This window comes from Phodopus roborovskii, unplaced genomic scaffold (genome assembly GCF_943737965.1).
Source record: "Phodopus roborovskii unplaced genomic scaffold, PHOROB, whole genome shotgun sequence".
In the NCBI taxonomy this organism is placed as follows: Eukaryota; Metazoa; Chordata; class Mammalia; order Rodentia; family Cricetidae; genus Phodopus; species Phodopus roborovskii.
This window is the reverse complement of record NW_026125444.1, coordinates 9,613,839-9,632,408: the sequence shown is the minus strand read 5'-3', so window position 1 is coordinate 9,632,408 and position 18,570 is coordinate 9,613,839. Positions and strand designations below refer to the sequence as shown.

The 18,570-nt window shown below is 42.0% G+C and overlaps 1 protein-coding gene across 2 annotated transcripts in view; it reads left to right on the top strand.

Moving 5' to 3' along the window:
* The window catches only part of Fam3c (FAM3 metabolism regulating signaling molecule C), a 48,434-nt gene that overhangs the window by 8,669 nt on the left and 21,195 nt on the right, over positions 1-18,570 (top strand). Inside the window, exons 2-5 of one of the 2 annotated variants that reach the window (XM_051175739.1) lie at positions 5,542-5,595; positions 9,399-9,503; positions 16,074-16,103; positions 17,038-17,191. In XM_051175739.1, coding sequence (XP_051031696.1) covers positions 5,583-5,595; positions 9,399-9,503; positions 16,074-16,103; positions 17,038-17,191 — 302 coding nt within the window. In that variant the 5' untranslated portion in view covers positions 5,542-5,582. The remainder of the gene's footprint in view (positions 1-5,541; positions 5,596-9,398; positions 9,504-16,073; positions 16,104-17,037; positions 17,192-18,570) is intronic. The other variant, XM_051175740.1, reaches the window with a different exon arrangement.

The following is an 18,570-nucleotide window of genomic DNA, read 5'->3' as shown; positions in this document are numbered from 1 at the left end:
TGCATTTGCCCTGTGGAAGCCTTCTGGGGCCCTGTCCCATGGGGTTTTGTGAGAATTCATACATAGGCATGACATAGGTGGTTGGACAAAAAGGAAATGAACTAATGCCAGTAGACTGAATGGGAGCCCCATCCATTCATCTTGGCATCTGCAACAGTCCTCACGACTGGGGAGGGTCTTGTGACCTGTCAGAAAAGCTGCTCAGAAAGGTTGTGGCTAGCATCAACATAGACAAGTAGATTGGGTTTCCTCTCTTGCAACGGGGGAAGAGAAGTTATTGTCTCGAGTAACAGATAACTGGATAATTCTTACACTCTGCCTTGTGGGATGGAGTTTGGGACCAGGAACTATGTTTGGAAGCTCACCTGCACGAGAATATAGATAGCAGCACGTGTGTGTGTCTTCAGGTCTGGATTGGAGCCCCATTGACGAGGGCACTTGGCTTCCCTCATTGCAGATTCAGATGCTGATCACCCCGGTAGGTCCTGCCAGGCACACCCTGAATGGTATTTTCTTCTGGGCAGCCTATGGCCCTGACAGGTTGCTGCATGAAATTCACCATCACAAACAGGTGTAGTCTGTGTCTATTGTTTTGTAGCCTGGCATGTTTTTATGTAAGTCTCTTGAAAAAAAACTCCAGCTCCCTGGGGGCTGGAAAGATATCTCAGGGGTTGAGCAGTCTTGTTCTTATAGAGGGACTGGGTTCACACCAACCCCGGCAGCCATAGGCAGCTCACAGACTTCTGTAACTCTTGTTCCAGGGGATCAGACACCCTCTTCTGAACTCTGAGGGCACTGCATGCACACGGTGCTCAGACATATATGCAGAACATCCATACATACAATAGAAAAGTAAAATAACAAAGGAGAAAAGCCCCAGCCCACTTAAGTATTGGAAGCATCGGAATTTTCTTGGTTTGGTTAAAATTGTTATTTGGCCAGCACTGACTTGACACTAGAGTAAAGTGAATAATGGTTGTCTATTTTGTGAGATACAATTCAGTATTTTCTTTCAGCTGAATTAATTTTATTTTTAGTATTACACTACTGTGTTTGTGTGTATATTTTCTTGCATCTTTTTTTTTTTTTTTTTCCTTCTTGAGGTGGTAGTAGTGTTTCCAACACTCAAACTAAAGTCAGTTTGACAAATTGTCAAAGCTCTTGAGTGGCTAGTTTGCAGCAGAGATCTGCAATTCCCAGAGCAATTTTCAGAAGCCAAATTGATTGGCATGGCATTTGTCAACAAGTACATCAGTGTGTGGCGGGAGAAATGGAATGGGGTGAGGGTGGTTTGTGAGCCTTTTCCCTACTTTCTCAGAACTGAGGAGAACTCCTCACCCTCCTCTGGAAGGTTGTCCGTCACAAATACCCAGGACCACTAGAGAGCTGGTGGGAAGATACTGGGAAAGACAGCCCTTCCTGAGAGCCTGTTTCTTTGATACAGGGCAGTGTTGTAATTTAGACTTTATTTGTCTGGGAAGGAACGGGAGTGCCATTTGATCTCTGCTTTTATTACCATTGGTCCTTATTTTAATGAGTTCTAGACAGACCCTCCGTATTCACATAGCAGCCCAATTCTGAGTAACAAAGTTTTATTAAATTGGACAATACTATGCAGTTGGGGTAAAAGAAATGTTTAATGAGAACATCCAGATAAATAAACAGGGTTGGTCCCTCGGAGTTCCTGCTTTAGGTTCTCCCTTTACGCTAGGCCACACACCGAGGAGTACACACTTCAGGTCCGTGATCTTTTGTTCGGGGGGGAGGGAGGGGGCAGCATGGCCCTTCCTGCTTTGACTTTCAGCTGACCTTGCATCCTATCTTCCTTCATTTAGCATCCTTATCCACCTAAAATGCTGAAACTTGGTTTGGTCTATCCTTACATTTTTGGAGCAATGAATTCCTTAACTATAACGTCTTAATTTTTTATTTACGTGTTTATTTATTCTAAGAATATCCTTAATTACAAATATTCTGGTTTTGGCAACTAGTTTTGATTTCTGTTCCTGCCTCTTACTGAGTATGTAGATTAGCATCCTGAGTTTTCAGCTGAGGCCTTTTTATTCCTTCAGTGTTGTGTTCATTGCCTCTGGACCGGTCTCTCCCTGATTCCCTGAAGTCGTCTTCATGAGCAGTTTCTTCCACTGCCTCAGATTGTTACAAGTTTTCAAATGCTCTGGAAACAGCCAGCCTTGGTTTGGAATTAGCACATCATAAATACCGGCCATATTTTGCCCTTAAATCTCTTTCAGTATTCCTGTTCTTCGGATTTACACTTTTGCATCATTAAAGATGCAAGAAAGTTAATTAAGGAAATTAATTAAAGACGTGTTAATGACTGAGGCGCTTTGATGAGATTTTAATATAGAAGTTTTCCCAAATGTCAATTCCCTAAGATATTTTAATGGAAAACAATTGTATTCACAAATGTAGTTGCTTATACAGCAGACTGTTATGAGTTCAGAAGCAGAAATGCTGGGAAGAGAAAGCAGGCGGCTGGTGACTGTAATTATACAGGTGTGGGCTCCGCCTGCAATGGAAGCTGAAATAGAACAGCAGGTGTCTGGTACCCAACTGCTTATCACATTTTCAAAGACATTTTCCTAGGTCACACTCAGATAGGAGTGAAATTATCCTGGCCTATGAAAGGAGAGGAAAGACTGTGCATGTGTTGGGAATGCAAAGTTCATTTTCACCGTAAGCCGAAAGAGGATTTATGACCTGTAGGTGTTCTTGGTTGAGAAGCCGAGCCCAACCCCCACCCTCATAGTTTATGTAAAGTCTTTTTTTTTTCTGATAAATGCAAGAATTTTATTCTTCTTCTAAAACATTTCACTTGGAAGAAGTGTGCAAAGTTCAAGCAGTTCTAGATGTAGGCAGACTTTTCTGGGTCCAGACAGCTGCTCCCAAATAACCAAAGACTTAATATTATAAATGCTCAGCCTATAGCTTAGGCTTGGTTTTTTTTATTTTTTATTTTTATTTTTCAAATATTCATTCATTCATTCATTCATTCATTTATTTATTTATTTATTATAACCAAGTCCATTTAAATGAAAACAAACATTTATAGACAATATTTGGGAATTTGGGCGTTGTTCTTTCCAAACTACTTCCTGCTGCTAAGGGGCGCTGTCATGGGGGATTCTAAGAAGATACAGAAATCCTGGCTGTAGTCTGCAAGGTTGCTTTGTCCAGCTGTTTTGAATGTAGGATCACTTGGTACTCTGTTTCGCGTGGTCTGGCTTGATCAAATCCACAGCTTTCATTTTCCTATAATTCACACCACCAGAGGAACTAGGATACAAGGTGTATTCTAAGAGATTCATATAAAGTCCCTCACAGAACCGGGAAGGGACAAGTCCCCCAGAGCTCAGGAGAAGTGGAGGGGGGCAGCAAATGGAGAGAGAAGTAGGAGAAAACGAGGGAGAGGAAAGGAAAACACCTGCGACCAGGAAGATTGGGCCCGGTTAGGAATAGAAGACAGGAGAAAGAGAGAGAGAGAGAGAGCATAAAAGAGGGAGCCAATATTGGTTTGAAGATAAAATTGAACACAAAGAAAGGTCTAGAGAACCACAAGACTGCCACCAACTAACAATTTGAGCTTCCGTGGAAAGGCTAGCATAAATGCCCTTCCGGGATAGTAAAGTCAACAACTAACTTATCCATGGAGCCCTCATCTAATGCCTGTTGGAAACAGGAGCAAACACCCATACATAAACACTGAGTCGAACTAGAACCCAGGCGGCAGAAACACATAGACAGCTTACCTAAGCAAGGAGATAACGGGCCCCCAGACTGATAGCTGGGAAGCCAGCATGGAACTGACTCAGGCCCCCCCTGAATATGGGTCTCAGCCAGAAGGACTGAGCAGTCTAAGGGACCTCAGACAGTGGAGCCAGGATGTATCCCTGATGCACAAAAGGCCCTTGCTAACACATCCCCCATGGAGGGATACTGCCTTAATCTAGAGACAGGAGAGAAGTCCTAGTCCCTACTTCACATGACCTGTCAGATCTACATGACCCCAACTGGATGGCATTCCCCTATATATGGAATTGGGAATTGGGGTGGGGGTTTGGGAGGGGAGTGTGTTTAGGGTGCATGTGAGAGGGCAGAGAGGGTAAAAGGGAGGGAAGAAGGGAGGGAGGGAGAGGGAGCTGGGATCGACATGTAAAATAATAAATTAAAAAAAAAATGCTCTGACTCAAAAATTTAAGTTCAAGGACAAGTTACTGGGGAAAAGGATTTCTATTTTTGTTTCTACAGAAAATTATGTAAGTCTTGTAGATAGTTCATTGTCTCTTCTTTCCTTCTAGAATCCTGACTGGTGACTAAGGATTTTAAATAGATAGCATTGACTTTGGCTATCATGTAAAAGGTGTTCACATAGATAGCAAAGGAAAAAAAAAAAAAAAAAAAAAACCTCAGTTAAGTGTTGGTTGGAGTTTGTTTGTTTGTTTTTCCAGATTGGATTTTGCAGAAGAAAGGGAGCCAGCAGAAGATATAGGGGGTTGGGAGCACTGGACAGTCTTTTCAGTGTCCTTTGGGGAAAGGTCTTTTTTCTTTTCGTTTTTGAGCTGTCTGTGAAGTATTAATTAGATCAGTATGTGTGTGTGCATGCTTGTGTGTGTGTATGCTTGTATTCAGAGAAATAATGTATTTCTGATCAATAGGATTCATTACTTGAAACTTACCCTTTGCATTCTCTTCCTATACGAAACGCTGACTGAAGCAGCTGTGTAAGTGAATGGGGGTGTAGCTTTGGTATAGACATCTTATTTACAGTTCCATTTTGAGTTGTTTTGTAGGAAGGAAAAGCACACAGGCATAGATTTTTTTTTTTTCCTAGCATTTGTTGCCAGTTGGTAAAATAATATCAAAGAATAGTTTCTTTGACGTATAACATTCTGTCAGTAATGATAATTGCTGGAGTACTTAAAATTATAATTCTAAGCCTCCTGTTACGTTATTTTGCCTATGGGAATTGAAAAGTGTGAAATGGGTTTAGTATTAAATTCACAGCATTTTCTGTGAATGTGTTCAGCGGTGATATATCTGAGTTACTTCATGAAAAAGGAAATAGCGTCCTGTGCTGGCTGGCATGAACCAGCCTAGTAACCACCATTTCCAAATGGTTTTCTGTTACTTGGTGAAGGGCTTACTGACGTGATGTGTTAACTAACCAGTGTTTAAATCCAGATGCTGTGAGCTCCTAACAGATGTGTACTCAAGGGGGGGGGGATATAGCTAACCTTTGTGGCAGAGGGCATGATGGGAGCAAAGGACATGGTCAGTGGGCGACACAAGCAAGGCAACTTCTGGTTTTCTTTCTTTCTCTATTTATGTATTTATTTATGGCCCAGTGGAAGGTGTGGGCAGTGAAGAGATTTTTCATTAAACATTGCTATTTGTAGAATACTTAGAAACGTCATGGCATTTACTTAATTGGTTTCATGTATACTTTCTAAAATAAGCTCCATCTAAGGAAGAACATTCATGGTATAATTGATGGTGTTTGTCTTTCCCTTTGATTTTTAGGACCGTATTTCTAAGAAGTGCCATCGAGTGAAAAAGCAACAATGAGGGTAGCAGGTGAGATATTTATTTAATTCAGTGAAAGTAATTTCTTATCATTTACTTTATAACCTGCTTGCTCAATAATGAGTAAAGGGCAGGGTCTGTAATCCACTGATTCATCTTCATTCTCCTCCTCCCAGCCCCCTTTTGTGGTGGGTCTTGCTTTCTGGTCTAAGCTGGTTCAAACTGTCTCCCCGCCTCAGAGATTATATGTAGGTGCCACCATACCTGTAACATTTCTGAAACATAAGTGCCAGGCTAAAGTAAATTAAATCACGTTTAGCCTTTCCGATTTATGTAGTCAGCACATCTCAACTTGTACATTTAGTATGCATTACGTAGGTTTCCATAGATAAGCCTTTTACTGAAATTATTCCAAATATTAATGTTTATTTCTTATGTGGTAAGCTTATTTGCCTAGTAATACATATAAAATACTCAAAGAAGGGTTTTGGAAATGCAAAGAGGCTGGTTTTTTCTTGCTATGTTCTAGCCATCAAGAAAAAAAGGAATTCTAAAATAGGACTCTCTCCTATGTGCAGTTAAGTATGATGTGCATTAAGAATTTACAAAAATGTGGTTTGGCTGTGAATTATTAGTCGAGGTATAAATCCAGAACATTGACAGGAACCTGAAGTAGTATGCTGTGTGCATTGGAAGTCCTTGCTAGATGCCTGTAGTATTAATGTAGGCATTGATAAGCATCTATAAAGGCTAGATCCATGAACACGCAGTTGGCCTTTCTGCAATGTAGCCTCCAGCCACAGCCTCCTCACCCCCAAAGGCACATTGCTCTGAGGAACTCTGCTAAATCTGTGACAGGGGAAAGAAAACAGGTTGAGCCTCCAAAATCAAGATAATTAGTCTTATTCTTAATTGTGGTTTTCTTACAAGCAAACCAAGTATTTTCACAGTCTCTCAGATGCCAGAAGCTGAGGCAGGTGAACAAAAAAAAAAAAAAAAAAAAAAAAAAAAAAACAAAACAACCCTCTTCTTAGTTTAGACTCAAGTAGAGTTGATCAAACACTAAAACCAAGTTAACTGACATTTGCTACAAATGCTTTGTGGAAATTGAAAAATTGGCCTCTTGGCTGTGAAGTTACAAGGCATCGTTTCTAAGTAGTTAGACCCTTGTGGAGGAAGAAGTTTCCAGAAACAAGAGCTTGCTTGTTTTAAAACATGTGGGACTCTTGTTTGCTTTGCTTTTTCTTTCGGGATGGTCTTGGGTTCAGCAGAACAATTTAAAATTGTGGTCTCTTGAGGATCTTTAAATATGCTGTTTAAGCGTGTTTAAGCAAGTTCTTGTTTTGTACATAATTCCAAATTCATTTCCAGTAAAATTAACTTCACATCTAGTTTTTATGTTCGTCTTTTTCTTGGCATCGGTTGGGGGGCTCTGCCTTTAATGGACACATAAGGAAGATTAGTTATTAGTTCACTGCTTTGAGCTAATTAATATCTTCTAAATTCTGGTTGCTGTGAAATGCTTACATAGTCTGGAATGTAATGATCCTTAGTTTATAAGTTCAGGGACAGTCTCACAACAGTGCTATTAGTAAAAGGAAGAGGAAATGATACACCAAGTCAGGAACGGGAGTTGTGGTGCCATGCTAAGCCCCTCCAAGGCTGGCACTGGACTTTGGGACCAACCCTGGAGGCCATACTCTATAGCAAGCTGCTGAACTCTCCCACTGTGGAGACTGTGTGTTCCTGCTACTGACTTTTCTGTATCTTGGAGCGTCTGTTTCTTCCTTGTTCCAGACAAGTGTAAGTGAACAGGTCCTGGTTTAAAACTCAGTGCTGGGCTGGAGAGATGGGCCAGAGGGTAAGAGCACTCGGTGATGCTCCTGCTGCTGAGGACCCAGGCTCAGTTCCCAGCATCCACACAGTGACTCACAACCATCAGTAACTAATTCAGGGGGGTCTGACACCCTCTTTCTGACTTTATGAGCACTGGGCATACATATTGACAGTTGTACACTTGGCCAAACCCACCGATACATAAATTATGTAAGTGTTAAGAAAAGACCCCCATGCTACCACTGATGCAACACTATGCAACTTCAGCCTTGAACAATGCAAGTTTCATTTATCTGTTGTCTGTTTTAGAAGACAGTGGGGGATTTTCCCCTATCACACATGCCCATGGCTGCAGGAAAATAAACTAGAAGACTAGCATTCGATCTGTCACCGCCAAGCCACTGGCCTCAGTCTTCCATGATGAAAGCAGTGTGTGCTCCTGCTGTCATTTATTTCTAGAGCATATATGTGGTGAGAACATGCTTTGTATGAGACACTCAGCTCAGTCCTGGGAGGAGGAGGTCCCAACCAAATGGAAGTTTGTTCTTATGTGCTAAAAATGCAGGTAGCTAGTAGTGGCTTTGAAGAACAGGAAGCAGCCTTTGGAGGGAGGAAGTGAGGAGATGGAGGTGAGCATTAGTTGGACATACTCATTGCCACTTCGTTCCTGTATTGATAGAATTTGTTAAGGCTCTGTTTTTTTTTTTTTTTTTAGAGCAGTTTTAGATTCACAGCCGAATTGGAAGGAAGGTACCAAGATTTTTCTTGTATCTTTTCACGTTTAGCTGTGAATAGAGGATCTGGAATTAGTGCTGAGGAGGCTCTGGGTGTGGCTACCTTTCAGAATCATTGGCCTTTCCAGATATCTTAAGCTTCCTCTGGCCCTCCCCGCTGAGGATATAGACTATTCTTGTGGGTTTATGAGAGTAGATGATCTTTTTTTTTTTTTTTTTCTTTTTTTAAATTCTTCCTCACCTACCATATTGAGTTTGGTGCCATGAGCTCCCTCCCCTGAAGAATATGTCATTTAGTGTGGGACGATGTATTTACTATACAGGCTACTAGCCTTTTGCAGGGGGGCTTGAGTTCTGGTCCATGTGCAGCCACTGGTTTATATATAATCTTAGAGCATTACTTCATCTCTGGGATTTTTTTTTCCTAAGGTCAGATAGCAGCTGATTCTGTCTATCTCCTTTCATATCAGTAGAGGTTAAACCTAAACTATTAGTAGGAGCAGGCGATTGAGGTTGTGTTGGCATGAATAAGCTAGTACTGGTGCCAAGTAAACACGTCATGTCTGAAATCCAGAGGTTGAGGGGAAAACTGTTGCTCTGGCCTTGTTCCATTCCCTTTCTGACCTTGCCCTTTGTGATTGCTTAGAGTAAGAGGTGATTTATACTAAGCAGATACGGCATTGATGACTGTTATAAAGTACTCTGACAACCATAAAGATACAAAGTCTAAAGCAGAGAAATATGCCCTCATGGAGCTTATCGCATAGCCAGTCACGGTGATGTCCAAGCCTGTCCCCGTGGTCAGAGTCCTGTCTTAAATAGGTATTGAGCTAGAGGAAGAAGGTAATATTCACAGTTCCCCATGGCATTAGATAGCTCCAGGTGAGATGGGTTGGTGGTAGGATAGTAAGCTTGCTATATTTCACTTCAACTCCTAGTGTCCTGGAGGTCTGGGCCTTGGCATCTCAGGTTTAGTGTTTTGTGTCATCGCCAGAGGGCATTGCTTTTATGACTGACTTAATGTAGTCCTGCAGGCATGGTGGAGGAGTTCCACTCAGCTAGCGGCTGTTGGTAGGTAACCCACCCCACCTTGTCTTGTGTCCGTGAGTTCTGTGATTGTGAGTATCATGCAGTCATTGTAACTCCAGTAACATTAAGATTTGTAGAGTACAAAACAGGACTGTATTCGTCGTCTTAACGCTTTTGTAGAAACGTAATGTTTGTGTAGCAGAGATTCTGTTGGCTTCTAAAACCATGCTGAGCGACTTCTGCCTTTTTTTCTAGGAGCTGCAAAGTTGGTGGTAGCTGTGGCAGTATTTTTATTGACATTTTATGTTATTTCTCAAGTATTTGAAATTAAAATGGATGCAAGCTTAGGAAATCTATTTGGTAAGTTTCACCTCCCCTCCCCTGCCTTTAAAATAACACTGTTGTCTCCTCCCCACTATTATTCCCATTGATTATACACTCTCCTAGTTTCATGTCTTCTTCTTCTTTTTTTTTTTTTTTTCAACTCATTCAGTTTAGGCTTGCTCACATGAGCATGTTTTATTGGAGCATGGGCATCTTGCCAGTGACTACACCTCTCTCTCCTACTGTAGCTGTTAAATTCTAGCAGCTGCTCAGGGAAAAGCAGTATCTCACAATCTCCGTCCCATCCACGATGGAATGTTGACAGGCACAGTCTTGTGCCCATCATCCAGCTGATGGGATGTCTTGAGGACTGTAGCCATGTAATGTCTAGGAAACAGCACTTTTCAGTCACTGTTCCCTCCTCCATGAGGTTCTCCAAGCTTTAGAGAGGGTGGCACCCATGTCCTGTATAGGGCCGAGCACTCAACAGTCACGTGTTCCTGTGGCAGGTTGACGAGTGAGGGGTTTCTTGAGGTAGCTGCTGTCTACTGTAGAAGAACTTCATTCTTTTTAAGAAAGTTGTATTTTATTATTTTGTGTGTATGGGTCTTTTGCCTGCCTTGTATGTCTGTGCACTTTGTACATGCCTGCCTGGTGCCCTCAGAAGAAAGCATCGTGTATCCCCCTGGAACTTGAGTTACAGACAATTGTGAGCTTTGTGTGTGCTGAGAATAGAACCTGGGTAGTCTGGAAGGGTAGCCAGTGCTCTTCACCGCCAAACTATCTCCCCAGCCCCAGAATCTAGCACTGTCCAATGTGTCAGTTCTCAGCATGGGTTCACTGCTGCTTATTCTGTCTAGAAAAAGAAGTATCATGTGGGTGAAGTCATTCATTACAGTATTCTAAAAAACATGTCTAAGAATAAAGCCAGTATGGGACAATCAATTCTGTTGGACATTTTAAGCATATTTAAATGACCACTTGCTACACGGTGGTGAGAAGCATTAGTCATGGCTCCCAAGTGCTCACACTAGTGTGTTTAAACTCTTTGTTCATTTGAGTCGGCCGCTAGAAAATGGACCCCGGTCCAGGTTGTAAAAAGCATCAGAGAAATGGATTTGTACAAGTTGGTCCTTAACATTCTTATTTCTTTTCTCTGTGACTTTCATTTTTGTCCATTATTTGGTGTTTTTCTGTTGTCACTGTACCCACGTAAGGTCCTTTAACAATGCTCGGGGACCCATCCCAGTGCCCTGTACGTGCTAGGCGAGTGTTCTACCATTGTGCTGCATTCTTAACTCAGTTTGAAACAAGACCCTTACGATAATAAAATGGAGCCAGTTATGTTTAATGCCGCACTGATTTTCCAGACATTTCTCTTCTAGAAGTGTACTGTGGTTTTCCTGTGGCACTGCAGGTTCTTTCAGGGTTCATGGTGCGGCCTTGGTTGCCCTCCCACTTGCCACCCTCTCCAAATGCATGGGTCACAGGTGTCCACCATCACAGTGCCCGCCATGCAATTTCCCTCTCTTTAAACTCCAGGCTTTATGGATGCCAGGCAAGTGCTTATACCACGGACCTATATCCGTGACCTTAAGTGTGTTATCATGAGGGTGAAGACTAGAACTTCAGGTCCTTCTACTCACATGGAATTGGTTATATTTATCTCACACAATATAAAATTAATACCGGATCTCTTCTGGAGACTATCGGCTGCCGTTGTTGGAAACTAAGAAGGTGTTTGTTTTTCCTGGGTCCTTGTGTTCACATGGCGTGAGCTTTGGCTTCAGGCTAAGCATGGAAAGAGACTGAATCCTGGAAACAGCTTCTTGTTCTAGTTGGTAGAATTAGACAGAAGAATGCGGAGGGCTTGAACTGGTGAGTTAATACTCAGAAGGGACTCGTAACGCTTGATTCACTTCTATCGGTCTGAACCTGAGATTCTCCTGCACACCACTACTCAACCTCTGTGGTCAAAATACTCTTCAGAGAATCTTAATGTCTCACTATCTGGGATATGGCATGAGATTCTGCCTTTCCAGTCAGTCTGAACCCGAGCCGAATACTTTAACTAGAACACTTGACACTCCTATTTTCCTTTCTGGTGTTCCGTATTGCTAGGGCCTTGTTCTTGCCTGCATTTTCCCTATTTGGTTAGACACTGTTTAGGGCAGGGTTTTGTTTTCATCTTGTAACTGTAGTGCATTTTATCTATAAAATGTTATTGGATTCCAGTCTAGATTGAACTGGTGAAAATATTAATTGTGGGATTTGTTTTATTTTTTTTTGTTTGGAATATGTTAGTCCTCTTAACCATTCATTTAGCATCCAACTTAATTTATCAGATTGAATCCATAGAGGATGGTTTCAGGCACTTGTTACTAGTTACCTCCTACAAGTCTCTAGTTACCTCCATGGTTAACTGTTCATTCAGTAGTGCATTTTCAAGTTTCTTTTGTAATAACCTAATAGTTTGAACAGATTCTTTCCCCCGTATTTGTTGAAAAGAGATTCTTTCGTCACACAATATATCCCGATTATTTTTCTCTTCCTCTACTCCTCCCAGCTCCTCCCCATCTCCCCTCCCATCCAGATCCACCCTTTTCTGTCTCATTAGAAAAGAACAGGCTTCTAAGAGATAACAGCCAAACATGATAAAATAAATGATAATGAGCTAAAACAAAATCCATCACATCAAAGTTGGACAATGAGAAACAGCCCAAAAGAAGACACAAGAATCAGAGACTCACTCATTGGGCCAGTCATTATGACTCAGGCTGTTTTGTTTGTTTTTCGAGACATAGTTTTTCTGTGTATCCCTGGATATCCTGGAATTCACTCCATAGAAGAAGCTGGCCTTGAACTCAGAGATCTGCCTGCCCCTGCCTTCTGAGTGTTGGGATAACCTGGCTCATTGTCTCAGGCTTTTTATATCATATTGTTTTAGAAAAATAAAACAGGCATTTCCAGACAGGAAGAATAAAAAATTTGACCACAGTTGGTAATTTAAATTACCAAGATAGGTTGTGATTTAAAATAATAAGGGAAACCTTAAGAGATAAAAAGCAATGAACAGCATCAACTAAAAAAAAAAAAAATGTAAATCTCTAAACAGTATTTTGGCATGAGGATGCTTGCTTAGTACACGCAGGTTTCAGTCTCCAGCACACCCCACCCCAAACATACAGGGGCAATTTCTTTTTTTTTTTTTTTTTTTACAAGACTTAATCTTGAAGGAATTATAGAGTCACACTCTGTTGGTAAGAAGTAATATTCAGAGACCCTGGATACCCTTGCCATAGTTCTACCCATTACAAACATCTTAGGAATTGTAAACTGTTATGAGTAGCGCACCCCCCCCCCCGCAGGTCAGGTCCCACAGCCACACCAGCCCCAAATAACACATAGAGACTCTGTATTTGATATAATGCTATTGGCCAGTTACTAGTTTCTTACTGGCTAGCTCTGTCTTAATTATTAACCCATTTCTATTAATCTAAGTACTTCCACGTGGTCTCATCTTACCGGAAAGAGGGGCCGGCATTCTGCTCTCTGGTCCATGCTGACCCCTCCCTACCACTTCCTCTTTCCTCCTAGTCTCTTCATTCTGCCTATCTTGCTTTCCTATTGGCCAGCGGTGCTTTATTCATTAACCAATAAGAGAAACATATTTACGGAATGACATCTCCCATCAGTAAACTGTCACGAAAAGGCAGGATGTAGACTTGCATACAGTCTGCCAGTCTGCCAGCCGTGTTCCTGGCTGTGGTTTAATGCAGTATTAGTTTTCAGCACTGACATTCAGCTAGGACAGAACTGAATACAGTTCAGATTATCTCTGTGAAACAGCTTGGCAGTTTTATCCTTGGATATTTTAGTCATTGGTAAGATGACTTGAGATAGCATTAAACACTCAGGTATAAAGTAGTTCCAAATCCTCCTGTGAATGAATATCGGCACTTGTAAGCCAAGCCAATGTCCCTGACTCCTTCCTTTGCATCGCCCCTGCAATTGGTCCATTTCTGAGCCTAATCCCTGTCTGTGACCTCCTTTCATAATTCTTTCCTCAGGACTGACTTTTTCTTGTTTAAACATAGATTATGTCAGCAGGTTCTTTGTAAGTAAACTCAGACCTGAGCCTCTGGTTAGAGTTATTCTAAAAGGCTCCTAACCTGGCTTTCTGCTCTGGGACTGACTCCTGCTTTTTGCTTACATATTCACTCTTTAGACGTGGTACAGTGGGCCTGGCTTTTACACGAGATGATTTTAAAAGCCAGTTGCAGGCTGACGGATGGCTCCACAGGTAAATATGCCAGCCATCAAGTCTGGCTCCTTTAGTTCAATCCCTAGGATCCATATGGTGGTGGGAGGAGAGTACTCCTGTAAATTGTCCTCTGAGATCTCCACATATGTCCCTTGGCATCTGTGTAATCACACATGCACACATAAGCATAAACATAAGTACATGCTATGAAATATTAAAAGTGAACTAAAACATAAAACACACCAGTTAGGCTCTGTCCTTACTTTCCTTATCTCTGAAACATGATGACCATGTCAGTGACCATCCAGACATACTTCAGACACCTAGCACATAGGAGTGAGTGGTGGTGGTCTGCCCCTGTTCAGATCTCCCCATCGCTACCATAGGTCAGATACCCGCCTTCTAATCATCCTAGCACGGGTAGGGAGACTAAAATTCCTGATTTTAACAGTGTTCCTTTCTAAGAATTTTAACACTGGAGTCTGTTAATAATACTCTTTTCTTTTTCTTCAATTAATTGATTTAGGTTTTTTTTTTTTTTTGTCTATTTGTTTTTTGTTTTTGTATTGAAGACAGGCTTTCTTCTGTGTAGCCCTGGCTGTCCTGGTACTTGATCTGTAAAGCAGGCTGGCCTGAGATCTTTTGAGTTCTGGTATTCAAGGCATGTACCGCCACTGCCTGGGCAATTTTTTTTTCTTAGTTGTGTGTGTGTGTGTGTGTGTGTGTGTGTGTGTGTGGTGTATTTGTAGATGGGTGTAGGCAAATATGTGCTATGGCATATGAATGGAGGTCAGAGGACAACTGTGAGTCAGTTCTCTCCTTATACCATGTGGATCTAGGGGAATCGTCTTGCTTGGTGTCAAGTCCCCTACCCACTGAGCTGCCTTGTTTGTTTGCTTTTTAAAGACAGCTGAAGTTGAGAATTTCAGGTCTTCATTTTGCCGACTCTGCTCCAGAGTTTAGTTCTCCTATTTAAACAAGTGAAAGCATTGGATGGAATCTCTGTGATTATATAAGGAAATGGAAAGAATGAACAGGAAAACCCAGCACCTGGTTAGATGTCCTCCCGTCTCTCTCCCCCTCTTCTGTTTTGTTATTTGCCAGTCCAGGTCTCTCTTTGCATGGGAATCATCTCTGTATGTAGGTTCTTGAAAGAGGGCAGGCTGTTTTGCTATATTCCATGCTTTTTTCTTTCCCTGTGTCCTAGATCTGCGACTTTAACAGTGCCTAATGTTCTACAAAGTGTTCTATTGGGTATTGGGTGCCGGAGCTACTGACTTGGTCTCTTCTTTAGATGCATCTAGAAACTCTTTCTGCTTCCACTTTCTGTCCCATAATTTGAATAGTTGACTTACAGGAAATTCACAGTTATCAAAAATAGTACAGAAGTAAAAAACTAAGTGACTATTAATAGTTAGACAGATGGCCAGCATCTATCACACTGTGTACGTATTAGCCACATCAAAAACCAGCTGTCTGTAGCACTTTGATGGTCTGTGTTAAAATCCCCTTGGACTGGGATCAGACACTGGTGTACTTACAGAGCACTAAGTGTGATTGTGATGGAGGTCTGGGGAGACCCACTGTGGGTGTCAGGAGCTGACTTTCTCCCTTCCTTGATCCGATGAAATAAGAAATGGCCAGTAATGGCATTGGCTTCATTAGGCCTTTCTTTACTGTACAGCTTTTGTGGAGAAATTCAGGTTTCCCCAACATTCACCCTCCCTCCTCCTTGTACTCTCAAATTTCCACCAAACCCCAAGATAGATTTATGCTTATTCTCCAGGACTATGGGTACCAAGCCCGGCCCAGGCCTGCAACAGCATCATTTAAATACAGTATTGTTCACCAACACAGTTAGTAGTCTTTTAAAGGTATGTTTTCAGACTAATATTCTGAGTAAGGTCTAAATTTGTAATAAATAACTAAACAAAATATAAAGTTTAAAATGAACCAGGCAGTGATGGCGTACACCTTAATGTCGGTACTCAGGAAGCAGAAGCAGGTGGATCTCTGTAAGTTCAAGGCCAGCCTGGTCTACAGCACAAGTTCGAAGACAGCCAGGGCTACACAGAGAAACCCTGTCTCACACCTCCTTTGTCCCCCCTCTCCCCCACTTAAAACAAAAACAAATAAATAATAGAATTTTAAGAGATTTTTTTCGGTAATAAAACACTACTGTCTATGATTTCAATACATACTTGTCCATAATGAATTAATAGAAGGGTTCTGCTTCTCTGACTCAATACTGGTATTATATATGCAGTCACCTGAACATGTATTCCCATGGCTTATTAGAAGTTTCTGTGTTTTCTAATGACGTTGATTGTCTCTCTTCTTAGCTCGATCTGCGCTGGACTCAGCCGCTCGATGTAAGTCCCTCCCTTGTTCTCTAAATGTTGCATCCTGTGTGTGGCCCTGTAGGAGTTCATGTTCAAGCAGTGTGGGAGATTTCTGTGAACAAACACTGGAGGAGGAGTTGAGTTTTGAGATTATATGGCCATCATTCAGTTGGATGGCCTAGTGTCATAGGTTCTTCATGGTTGGTGGACATTTGCTCTGTGCTTGGGTTCCAGCCTTGGGGTTTGAGCACAGCCACAGAGAGTGAATAGGAGAGTCAGCTTGTGCCTGGGTGGGTGGGAGAACCAAGCTTTTACTGATCCTGGTTTAGATGCCCTGGACATCCAAATGAGCAATTAAAAAAGCCCTGGGTACCCAGAAATTTAAAGATAATTTTATGAATAATTAAATAAGAGCTGCCTTGCTCGGCAAGATCCATGGCACAATCCATTTCTCTCAGTAGTTGGCTTATTCCCCAGGAAGGGATGAGTTATGTTCTTGTGTCATTTTGGGGGCTTGCCTGCCTTTCTTCCATGCTTGTTTTTTGTTGTTGTTCTTGTTTTGTTTTGTTTTGTTTTTTTTTTTTTTTTTTTTTTTTTTTTTTTTTTTTTTGGATACCCTCAGGGGGAAAAGTTAAATATGTGTATCTCTCTTTTTAAATTATTATTTCATATGTGTGATGTTTTGCCTACACGTGTGTCTGTGCACCACATGTATTGTGCTCATCGAGTCGAGAAGAAGGTAACTGATTCCTTGGAACTACAGTTACAGATGACTGAGCCATCATGTTGGTGCTGGGAATTGAACCTGGGTCCTCTGGAAAAGCAGCCAGTGCTCTTAATCGCTGAGTTATCCCTCTAGCCCCTAAGTGTACCTTAATAATATGCATGCATATCTATCTATGTGTGTGTGTGTTGTTTGAAATCTAAAACTGATTATGAAATCCTAATAATTCATTTTCTAAAGATGCTCAAGCCTATTTCTATTCTCCTGAAGCTACGAAGCCTCCCAGGTACAAATGTGGGATCTCTAAATCATGCCCTGAGAAGCACTTTGCTTTTAAAATGGCCAGTGGAGCAGCCAATGTCGTGGGTCCCAAGATCTGCCTGGAGGACAATGTGTGAGTATTGGATGGCTCAGAACTCCAGGCCTTGTCTTCTGTGACTGCTGGTGGTGGTGGAGCTTCTGAAATGCTTCTGTTATTGTTTGATTCCTCCCACTCCCCGTGCATTAAGAGAGTGACCAAGAGAACTGATTTTTATTTGGCTTTGTGTAAGGATAAATGTGGCTGTTTCATTTTGATTCTTAAATACTTTAAATTCATTAAAGTAATAATAATAATAATAATAATAAACCTCTTCATGCAGGGTGGTTGGCAGCTTTCAAGTGCTCAGTGGCTCCAGAAGCTCTTTTTTTTTTTTTTGGTTTGTTTGGTTTTGTGGGTGTTTTGTTTGTTTGTTTGTTTTGTTTTTGTTTTTTGAGCAAGATTTCTGTGTGTAGCCTTGGCTGTTCTGGAACTCTCTATGTATAGATCTGACTGGCCTCAGACTCACAGAGATCTGTGTATGCAAACGTATGTGAATCCTCGTGAATTGAATAAAAGGGTATCAAGATTTATTAGAAAGCACCCAGGAATACAACAAGGTAGAGAGCCACTTCAGTCTCCTGTTCTGCCCTGGGGTGAATGGGGGCAGCAATCCAGTCTCCCACCAGCATGCAGGAGAGTACCTGTTCCCCCTTTTATTTTATTTTTATCTTAAAAAAAAAAAAAACCAGTCTTGTTTTACATTCCAATCCCACTTCCCTCTCCCTCCCCTTCTCCAAACTTGCCCCACCATCTCATCATCCCGCCCCCTCCCCCGGGTCCACTCCTCAGGGTGAGGCCTCCCATGGGAGATCATCAAAGTCTGTCACATCGTTTGGAGAAGGACCGAGGCCCTCCCCTGTGTGTCTAGGCTGAGAGAGTATCCCTTCGTGGGGAATGGGCTCCAAAAAGCCTTCATGCACTAGGGACAAATACTGGTTCCACCGTCAGTGGCCCCATCGACTGTCCAAGTCCCCAACTGACACCCACATTTAGGGGTCCTAGTTTGGTCTTATGCTGGTTCCCCAGCTGTCAGTCTGGAGTCAGTGAGCTCCCACTTGCCCAGGTCAACTGTCTCTGTGGGTTTCCCCAACATGATATTGACCTTTTTGCTCAGCAGCTAAGAAGCTCCACCTCTATAGGGCCAGGTAGCCGATACCCACTACAGAGCTACCTGCTTCTGCCTCCAGAGTACCGGAATTAAAGGCACGTACCACCACCATCGGGCTCTCTACAGGGCTCTTGACCACAAATTCCATATAAAGGATACTTGTGTCAGAACAAAGTTTCCTTGGCAGCTTTCCCAGAGCAACAAATGCTTCACATTATAGGACAGTGTCTTTCATTTTTGTTACTTGAGTGCTGCTTACTGAGATGTGAAAGGGCCCGGTGGTCATGGCCGGCCTGTCCCACTC